The following is an 11,192-nucleotide window of genomic DNA, read 5'->3' as shown; positions in this document are numbered from 1 at the left end:
AACTTTCTTAATTATAAATGTTTGGTCCCTTTAGTTTTTAAAATTTAAGAATAGAGTAAATTTTGATCCCAAACTCTATATTCTTTATTTTTTTATTCCTAGTTTGAGAAAAAAAAATCGATGTTTACACCGATTATGCTCATAGAAAGAGATGATTTTAGTGTCAATGAATTCCTCTAAATTAGGAGAGTTTTTTTTCCATTGAACTTAATATGATAGATCTAAGCTAGATAATAATTTTAGCATTGGATTGATTATGGGTTTTATGGCTATTTTTAGATTGTTTGAGGCTATAAATATGTTTAACAAGATGTGTAGGAGTTGTTTTTGTTTTTTTGGTCAATGGAAATGAGTTTTTCTTGATCTGAAACATCACAATCTAACTTTTTAGTGACCTAAGATCGCTAAAATCTAGACAGGGCAGGTAATGCATCACCTACTATTTATTTTTTCAAAAAAACAAGGGGTTAATAACACATAAAAAAGTTTAAAAAATAATAATAAGGCCCGGGCATGTGGGCTACTCTAGGCACACACGCCCAAGCCTTTTACCTGAGACCCATGCACTTTGCCCCAACCAAGCCTAAGTGCCTGGGCCTTTTTCCTTTGCTATTTTTTTTCCTCCTAAAATACTTTATATATAATGATTGGATCTTTATTGATTTTACTTGTTTATTCTTTTTTTTCTAGTGTTATTGTTTAATATTTTATTGATTATTAATTGGGTAACATAATTTGTTTTAGTTTTGTATTTTATTCCAATTATCTTGATATTTGATTGATTTTTATTTTTATAGTGTCTATTTTAGATAAAACAATTATTGAAAAACAATTGTTTAATCCAATTAAGTCCTTGATCTTGGTAACAAGTCTGGTAGACTAACTTTAGTTAGTTAGGAGTCAAACTTTATAATTTTTTTTATTGTATATATAAGTCTCGATTTATTTAATTAAATGCATAAATGAACTTTATGATTTGAAAACATTTAGAAAATGTTATCATAAAGAAAAAAATTTATCTGATACGCTGCGAAATGCTGTTAGATATCTAGTTTGTATTAAGCATCATCTCATCTTGACACATCTTTCCAACATGATCCAATAGCCTAAATCTCATAATCATGGGGGATTAATTTAAAATATAAAATGATAATTTTTTCAAAGTAGTATAGTAAAAATAAATTTTTAGTGAAATAGTATGGTTTAATTTAGGAAATAACTCAATTTATAGATCATATGTGACTTCTATTTTAAAAAAATGTGATAGAGTCAATTTTAATATTTTCTTAAAAAATATTTTAAAAACAAATAAATATAGTCTTAATATCAAGTTGGGGTAAAAAAATATATAATTATTTAATTTTAAAAGCTGTTTTAAATTTTAAAATTAAAAAATGCATCTACTCAATCAATAGTATTATCTTTATCACAACTACGATAAAAGACAATATTTATTTATTTTAAAAAGATAACATTTTAAAAATAAACAAACATGAGTCTCAATCTCGAGTTGTGATAAAAATAATATTTATTTAAATTTAAAAGCTATTTTCAATTTAAAGTCTGAAAAGAATGATATCTACTTTATCAATAGCATTAATTTGTTTGTGTACCCGGCCATTAAAAAATAATTGTGGGTGTACAGGAAGAATTTATGAAGCATCCTTTCAAAAAGATATCTACTTTAAGTTGTAAACGACACAAATATAAATGGTCTCAACTCCTTTCCGCAGCTCAATTAATTCAGCAGCGTCATCTGCGAACCTGAATATATTATACAGTAATAATAATAATAAAATTATGTAATTAATTAACCATGCATATAAAATTATAAAGAAATTTCACAAACAACATCAACCTTTTAAGCTGTTATTCTTATCTAACTTAACTATCATCGAGTAGCTATTACATAGCTACCCAAGGACAGAGGAGGGGAAAGAAAGAAATTGGTGAGATATTTTACTAACAGTTGCTATTTTCTTCTTCTTTTTTTTAAAAGAAAAATCCAAGTATAAATACCATATTTTTGTTAGTTGAAGCCTATTCAGATAGTGTTTGAGATTGTGTTTTTGAAATGTTTTTTTAAAAAATTAATTTTAATTTTAATTTTTTTGTTTTAAATTAATATTTTTTATATATATTTTTAGATCATTTTGATGTACTTAAATAAAAAATAATTTTTAAAAAATAAAAATATATATATATTATTTTAATATATTTTAAAATAAAAAACACTTTAAAAAATAACTGTTACCACACTCCTTAAATCTAATTGGGATTTTAGTGATTTGTTGAGCTAACCAAACTAGATTAATAATAATAAAATAAAATAAATACTCAAAATGAAAATAAAAAATATTCACAGCTATACTTTCAAAATAAAAATATTTTTTTTTCCCCTGAATTTACCCCCAAGTCAATATTCATAGCCACACTTTCAAAATATTCCGGCGTGTTTGGGATAGAGATATAGCAAGTTTTTTTTTTACGTAATCCACACAAAAAAACATATATTTTTTTATTTTTATAAAACATAATTTATGCTACAAAAAGATTATAGCTATGTATAAAACCAACCACAATTCTAGAAATTGAGATTCCAACCTGGAAGTAGCTGGACGCTGGAGGCGGTGCTGGACTTCTGGGTCAATAAATGTGGTAGATGTTTAATAAATAAATAAATAAATAAAAAGGATAGCTTTAATGCACCGAAAATCACTGACAGCTTAATAAATCACCAACGACATGGGATCTGTTTCCATGCCTACCCTTCACCAATGGACACCAACGAGGGCCATTCTCATGAGAAAAAGTTAGCAACAATTTTCAGATTAAATAGAATTTCAGCTCTCGTGATTGGATTTCTTTGTCTTCTTCTACTCTTTTTTTCATGACAAAGAATCGTTTTAGCTTTATAGTATATAGGTGTCAGATGTTACACTACGAGTATGGTTAATTTTTTCTTAAATTTAAAAGAAATGGTGATGATAACTAGGTTTAATCTTTAGGTCAAACAATTAAGTGGAAAGAAAATAAAAGAAATTGAAAGAAAAAAAATATCAAAGAAGAAAAACTTGTGTAAACTTAAATAAGCCGCTATTTGTAATATTAGATTAAGATAAGATTTAAAAAAAAAAAACATAAAAAAAACTAAAATTAAATCAATAAAAAAACACTAAAAAAACTTGATTTAATATGGTTAATTTTAACAACTTGCATCTAGGATAATCCCAAGAAAACACCCACAAAGTTTAAAGACCATTAATTCAATGTCAAGGGATAACTTAATCAATTTAGGTTAACTTAATTAATTTATTATCCAAGATATGAGATTAAGATAACCTAACAGAAAAAAAAAAAAAAAACCAATTCATGTAATTCAAGGTCAATAACCAATATTAAATTATAAAATTTTAAAAAAATCAATTTGTAAAAAGAATACATAACAAAAAACAGAAAATTTAAACTAGTGATCTAAATCAAGAGAACAGAATTATTCCATAACAAACAAATATGAAAAAACAAAAAAAATAATTCCAATCATAAATAAATTAAAAAACAATATAGATAACCATCAAAATAATAAGGATTTGGTATAAAAACTAAAAAAACAAATAATTAGCAACTAAATTAAAAACAAAATAAATTCAACACGTGTTGCCCCGTAGGCTTCTCTGCCATTGGACACATTGAACGACATGAAAATTAGTTGTTTATGGATGCCGGCCACTGTTGTACCCACCACCCAAGGGGCCAAGGTTGCACATGGTGTCCACACTCTGACGCCTATAAATTATATGTCAACCAATTTTTTTTTTTTTTTTTATAGTATGAATATTTATTAGATTACTAAATTTCCCCTAACTAAAATAGATGATAATAGAAAAACCTTACTAAAAAGATGAAAATGCCCTAAAAACAACAATAGCTTAATAATGTTTTTGTTTTTAAGTATAATTAAGTCAATTTATTATTTTGAAAAAAAATAAAAAAAATAAAAAAACCCACTAGTTTTTTTTTTAAAGGTAATTAGATCTTCCTATTATTTAAAAAGTCCCCCCAATTTAATTTTTTAATGCCAATTAACTATGTGAAAAGACCAATTTGCCCCTCAATATATATTTATTTGATTGTTAGTGAAGGGTCATTATATTATAGCAATTGCTAGTGAAATGTGTCTTGCTATAGTGTGAATTGCAAAGAATCCTTAGTTTTTTTTTTTTTTTTTTTTTTTTAATTATTAACACGTTCAATCATGGAAGTTCATTTTCACAATATTTTTGGGAAGTTTCAATTGACAAGCAATGCAGCTCAACTGCAATATTAATTATTGAGGCGCAACCAGCTTTTCAATGGAGTTGTCAGCCAAAAAGTGAGAAAGGAAAAAGAAAATTATCCCTTGCTCTGAATATCGACATCAAAACTCATAGATGTTTTTTCAACGGAGTGCCGACGAGTATCTTCTCATCCATCTGTGTGTATCAATTGGACCACAGGCAGTTGCTATATACACTTATAGCAACTTCAACCAAAAATAAACTTTTTAATTTATAAATTTACGTGTTATAACCATAGTTTTTAGACCGGCCTGGTGGCCAGTCCAGTCCAAGACCTAGGTTCTAGGTTTTGATCGGGTTGCCCGGGTCAATTAATTTTTTTAAAAAATTAAAACGATGTCGTTTTAGTAAAAAAAATAAAAGTCAAGGAGTTATAATCAGGTTTTTTACCGAGTTTTGCTGGGTTAACCGGGTCGATTCCTGAGTTTTAAAATGTTTGTTTTTACGGTAAAAATAATATTTTTTAAAATTTTAAATTTATTTTTTGTTTGAAATTAGACTAATGGTACAGTTTATCCATGAATATCCTGACATAAAAATTTCATTGGTATATACCAACGACATTACGAACAGTATTACAGTAAGATTTTAAAAAAGCAAATCGTACGGTGATGTGATATTTATACCAACAAAATTGCAAACGAAGTTACCATCAATATAATTTTATCATTAATATTTAATTTATGACCTAATACTCTTTCGCTCTTCTACCTCTCCCTTATTTCTACTTCCTTGTAAAAGTTTTCTATAAACAAAATAATCACCCCTCCCCCTCAATCTCCCACAACTTTTCTAGCCACTATATTTTTTTGTTATTTATAAATATATTTAACTAACAATATTTTTATCATGTAGGCTATGACTTTTAGATGTGAGCCAAGCCCAATATAGCTTTTTATGGAAACACACGTGTAGAGTAGGGGTGTTCAAAAAAACCGGTTAACCGAGAAAACCGAGAAAACCGAAGAAAAATTAACCGAGAAAACCGAACCGAGATAAAAAACCGATTAAACCGATTTTCAAAACCATAAATTCTAATAGGTCCGGTTCGGTTTCGGTTTTAAAACTAAAACCGACAAACCGAACCGGACCAACAAAAAACCAAAGCTATACAAATTAAGAGGGGTATAAATAGTTAAATATTGAAACCTAACCCTAAAAGCCGCCGCTTGACCCTGAGAATATTTATCTCAATCTTCCTTTCCCTTTCAAATTTCAATTGCTCTGTCTCTGATCTACGTTTATCTCCATCTCAAAACTCAAAAGTGAGCCTCATCTCTTTATCTACCTTTATCTCATCTCATTCATCTATGTTTATCTCCATCTCAAAAGTGAGCCCCACACAAACTCATCTCTTCATCTCCTTAACTTCTCTTCTCTTTACTTTTGCACAAGCCTTCTTTATTTCAGCACAAGTTGTTGCAGTTGCAGTAGAAGGAGATGGCTACTGTAGAGAAAAGATAACAAGGTAATTTTTGACCAGTACTTGGTGTTTGCCTAGGGATCCAAGGTATATCAACAGGAAACAATGATTAATGACCGAAGAAGCAACAAGGATGGATCTATTACAAAATCCTCTAAATAGTTAGCTAAATTGCCTTGTTCCTTGCTTGTCTGCTCAAGATTGTAATAGCAGGAAATATAAAATTCCAAACAAGGAAAAATTAGTGTTGGATCTGTGAAGGGATTCGGTTTCCCGGTTTTTTGTAAAAAAAAAACCGGATTCAACCGAACCGAACCAGTTCGGTTTGAACCGAATTTCGGTCCGGTCCGGTTAATATTTCATAAAATTAATATAACTCGGTTCGGTTGGTTTTTTTAGTCTAAACCGAACCGAACCGAACCGTGAACACCCCTAGTGTAGAGTGATGATCGCCAAAAAAAAGTTGTAGTAGTTCGTCGACAACCGAGCTCAACACTTTGTGGTATGTTATTTTCAACCATTTTTATTTTTTAAGGTATTATTTACTTGAATTTGATGATTTTATTTTTTATTCATAGGAGACATATAACAGCTGGTTAAAATAGAGATATGGGGATGATTTTTTGACCCACTCGGGTTTTGATCCGGATTTGTGGTTAAAGACAGGATCATCCGGTGGACTCGATAGAAATCAAGTGTATGGACTCTGTAACACCACAATTAAGAACTTGCAAACCACTTGTAGTGTTTCAACCATTGGGTGCTTGCAATTGGTCCCGGACACTCAGTCTCCAGAGTTCGCGGCCTTGTTAAATTAAGGATTGTAAGAATGTACGACCCATTTCAATGAAAAATACAAACGACTCTCTACAGATTATAAAGAACTCCACCAAATGATCATGGATGAACAATACATGTACTCCCCCTTATTGGATCCACGGTCCCGGGAAATACCAACCTCCTCTAGAGCCACCTCTATTCTACTTTCATTGTATTTAAACGTATAAATTTGTAATAAATATTTGATTTTTATATTAAGATAATTGATTTTTAAATACTCAAATTTTATATTAATTTAATTTTTAATTATTTTATATTTTTGTTCAATAGATTTTCTTAAAAATATATTTTTAAATTATTATTGACGGGGTTACCAATGAAATAATTCCGTATGTATATTTTAGAGAATTCAAAAAGAATTACAGCAAACTCCCTTGCAACTGTTAAATCACTGATGAGATTATTCTATCGGTATATTCTAAAGAGTTGAAATAACATTATTGTTAATGCAACTGCAATTCATCGAAAGAATTATTGATGGATTGAAGCAATTTTTTTTTTTTGCATGTGTAGTCTGTCTATAAAAGCCATCGATAAATTTATTAATGACGAACTTATCGACAAACTAAAAATTACTAACAAACATTTTTTTCGGTGAATATTTTTTGTTTGTGATTCTGTTGGTAAAATAATCACATAAAAAATGTTAGTGTAAATACCGACAAAAACTTCCATCGATAAAACTATTAAATCTAATAATGAAAAAATACTTTAAAAATTAATCATCATAATAATAACAAGCATGCACTTAAACACATGAAAAACAATCTTATTGTAAACAACTTGAAAAGAAAGAAAAACAACCCTCGAAGAACTCTTTGAAAGTATGTGAAATGAGGACGAGATGCTATTTACAAGGTCAATAGTTTCTGATATAGTGATCAATTTTTTTTTTTTCAGTTATTATAATCGATTATATCTCTATTTGAATCTTGTGAAATTATAGTGGCTATATATTATTTTCAGTATTAATGAAATTATGTTTTTTATATAAAAAACATCAATTTAATATACTTTCATCACCAAATCTGTACCGCACTGTTCAAAGCCCGTATTGTTGTCAGCTTGGTAGGTAGAAAAATAAACTCATGCGTGACGTTTAACAGCGAAATTTTGCACGCAACGAAAAATAGAAGCAGAATTTGATTAATGCCTCAAGGCCCCAAACCATTGGTCATTGTAATTAATCAGATTTTAAATTTATTTTTTAAATATTATTAATTTATATATTATAAATTTCAGAATCATTAAAAATATATATAATTATTAATTTTAAAATTTATAAAATTAATTAAAGTATATATAACTAGTCTGAATATCCACCCTAATTATAAAAAAAATAAAGCTATCCTTACGATACTTTCTGGCTGAAATTTAATTCTGATGTGCTTCAGTTACAAAGCCAGTGTCATTGGATTAGAATAATATTGGGTTGTTAAAATAATTATGTGTCGAATATAATAAAATATAATTAACTCTTGTACATGATTTTTTACTATTAAAATGAACATAAATTAAAAAAAATATATATATTTACAATATTGGAGGAGATGCTATACTATCGATTTAACTCTTTTAAATAGCTTATTCTATTGGAGGAGATGCTCGTTGGCTATTTAAGAAAGGTGTAGTACGTAGTTCAAATCTTGCCTTCACTAATCAAATTCTCTTTCAGTCTTGACACATTTACAAGGAGACAACACCAATGCATTCAAGAGTTCCAATGGTGACGGTTCTAGCATTAATGGCACTGATGCCACTGTTCTCAGGAGCAGTGGACATTCGTCAATTAAGGCAATTGACAGCGAAACACAATGTGACTTGTGTTCTCGTCTTTGGAGACTCAAGCGTTGATCCTGGCAACAACAACCGCCTTCCAACGACCGTGAAGGGCAACTTTCCTCCTTATGGGAAGGACTTCTTTGACCGTCGCCCCACTGGAAGGTTCAGCAATGGAAGACTTGCCACAGATTTCATAGGTGAGTTCTTGTCATTACGCTACAAAAATTCGTATGTCACCTTTCATTTGATTAATATATAGTTTATGCTTCTTTCACCAGCTGAGGCAATTGGTTATACGAAGATAATTCCAGCCTTTCTTGATCCTAATCTGAAGCCAACAGATTTGCTTCATGGTGTTAGTTTTGCTTCTGCTGCTTCTGGTTATGATGACCTTACTGCTAATCTCTCAGTAAGCCCGGAAAAAATCCTTCTACTTTTCTTTTAACCACATTATCTTGCGAATACCTGCAAAAGTTCTGAAATGCTCGTCATTGTATGAGGCTGACCTTTTCCCTCTCCTTTTTTTCCTCTCTGGTTGCAAATTGCAATAGCAAGTGTTGCCGGTTTCCAAGCAGCTAGAGTACTTGAAGCACTATAAGCTCCATTTGTCTCGGTTGGTAGGTGTAAAGAAGGCACAAAACATCGTAAATAATGCTATTTTTCTTTTGAGTATGGGCACCAATGACTTTCTCCAGAACTACTACTTGGAACCAAATCGCCCCAAGCAATTCAATGTTGAACAGTACCAAAATTTCTTGGCATCAAGGATGTTCGAGGACATTAAGGTGCTTGCTCTCTCTTTCAATAAGTTATTACTGTTTCGTAAACCTCAGTGATCTAGGAAATCAACAAGTTTGTGCACCTCAGTTTGATATTTGCTCAAAATCATTTCACATGCCTCTGCCAGTTGAAATATTGGTGATAATTCTACAATATCCTCTACCAAGTTCGTTGCTTTGCTGGAAACGGTCTTTCCATTCCCCAATAACCTGGCCTCTTGCTTGTCCATAGTATCATGAACACCTTAAAGGGGCAATTTACACTTCTCATTGAATGCCATGCCAGCTGATCGATATCTACTTTCTGAACAAATTTATGTTATATCTTCTTTTGGTAAGTTGCAACAGCGTTGATCATCAATATGTTTGCAGGAAATGAATAGACTGGGGGCCACAAGAGTGGTGGTTGTCGGGGTCCCTCCGCTGGGATGCATGCCACTCGTCAGGACCCTGGCGGGCCAGAATACCTGTGTCGAGAGCTATAACCAAGCAGCCTGGTCATTCAACGCGAAGATAAAAGAGAAACTGGCTATTCTCAAGAAAACAATAGGGATTAAAGATGCTTATGTTGATTGCTATGGTGTCATACAAAATGCAATCAACAACCCAAAGAAATTTGGTTAGTACACATCCCAAAAAAATCTTCTGTTTCACTCTTATTTACTCCATATATTAAAAAAAAAAAAAAAAAAACAGTAGTTGGTGATGATCTTTTTCTCTCGTCGGCAGGATTTGTGGAAACTTCAAAAGGTTGCTGTGGATCAGGAACTATAGAATATGGGGACACATGCAAAGGCATGACCACATGTGCTGATCCATCAAAATATGCGTTTTGGGATGCTGTTCATCCTACAGAAAAAATGTACCGGATCTTAGCTGACGAGGCTATAGCATCTCTTGATGGAGCACTCATAGACTAAAGGGTGTTTTTGTTACTGTTGATTACAGGCTAGAAAACAGGCACCCAACAGCCTGTGAAGATTGGAAAAAAGAAACTGGAAACTAAAATCCCTTTCGGCTGTCTCTTAATTAGTGATTATATAAAGCTAATCCTCTTCACTCTTACTGTTCGATAATGTACTGTTCAAGTCAAACTAAGTTTATTGTTCCTAGTTTTATTTTTTGGTCAATTGTTATATCAATTATATTTAAGCAGATCGTTTCAGACACGAGCTTGTTGAGTAAATTCTACACTTCTAAAGACTAAACGCTAATCTGTGATTGTTTGCCACTACCCACGCTGCCAGCCTCCCTTGTATACCTGCTTGGTCAAGAACTAGTAATCCCGGAAACACGAGAAACTGCACTTGATGTCTTAGCCTAGCGGTGGAAGGGACTTGTTTCCTTTCTCTGTACCAGGATTCAAACTTTATTGTGCATGCCTGTCATCCCCGTAGTGCCTTACATGTTCACTGGGTTTGCAGGATGTTCAGTGGACCGTGGGATTAGTCGTGGTGCGCGCAAGCTGACCCGAACACCCACGTAAATTACAAAAAAAAGAAAAAGAAACACAAGAGAAACCAGCCCAGAAACCCGTGACCTCGTTTTCCAGTGGTCAAGAAAGGGGAATACCAGAGAAAAACAAAACCATACCCACATGAACGGTTCCTCTTCCCCGCACATATTGTCATCACTATCAAACTATCATCTCTTTGGTTCTCTTTGCTCACGAAAACCGGCCACAGCCCTTCCCCTCCTTATCGTGAACTAGCTAAACAACCTCCTTTAATCCTAATTTGTAATTTATTATTATTTTTTATTTTGTTTCTCACTTTTTTAATTTTTTTTAATTTTCTAAGTTTATTTTTTTTAATAAAAAATTTGTACTTATTCTTTAATTTATTTTTTTTTTTTTTTTTTTAGCTTTGGATCGCGTGGGATAATTAATTTTTTTTTCTTTTTTGATTTCATCTTTCAGTACTTAATTAGATGAATGTTTACAAATAATATGTTTTTAATCTAATGATATGGGTTATTAGTTTAACAAGTTAACACGGATTGATTTTCTTTTTTAAAAAAAAATTATTTTTT

General features: G+C 31.1%; 1 protein-coding gene across 1 annotated transcript; it reads left to right on the top strand.

The window, feature by feature from the left end:
• The first annotated feature begins 8,169 nt into the window (after positions 1-8,169).
• Positions 8,170-10,328, top strand: LOC118033060 (GDSL esterase/lipase At5g45950). Its single transcript, XM_035037903.2, has 5 exons — positions 8,170-8,579; positions 8,661-8,791; positions 8,934-9,167; positions 9,534-9,780; positions 9,891-10,328. Exons 1-5 carry the CDS (start codon positions 8,306-8,308, stop codon positions 10,079-10,081), a joined length of 1,077 nt encoding a protein of 358 aa, XP_034893794.1. The 5' UTR covers positions 8,170-8,305; the 3' UTR covers positions 10,082-10,328.
• The last annotated feature ends 864 nt before the right edge of the window (positions 10,329-11,192 follow it).

This window comes from Populus alba, chromosome 4 (genome assembly GCF_005239225.2).
Source record: "Populus alba chromosome 4, ASM523922v2, whole genome shotgun sequence".
In the NCBI taxonomy this organism is placed as follows: Eukaryota; Viridiplantae; Streptophyta; class Magnoliopsida; order Malpighiales; family Salicaceae; genus Populus; species Populus alba.
The sequence above is the reverse complement of the archived record's forward strand: the minus strand, read 5'-3'. Positions and strand labels throughout refer to the sequence as shown.

Coding starts and splice junctions, on each gene's coding strand:
- LOC118033060 (XM_035037903.2), top strand. CDS start 8,306: ATGCATTCAAGAGTTCCAATGGTGACGGTTCTAGCATTAATGGCACTG. Junction 9,168..9,533: donor GGATGTTCGAGGACATTAAG/GTGCTTGCTCTC, acceptor ATATGTTTGCAG/GAAATGAATAGACTGGGGGC. Junction 9,781..9,890: donor CAACAACCCAAAGAAATTTG/GTTAGTACACAT, acceptor TCTCGTCGGCAG/GATTTGTGGAAACTTCAAAA.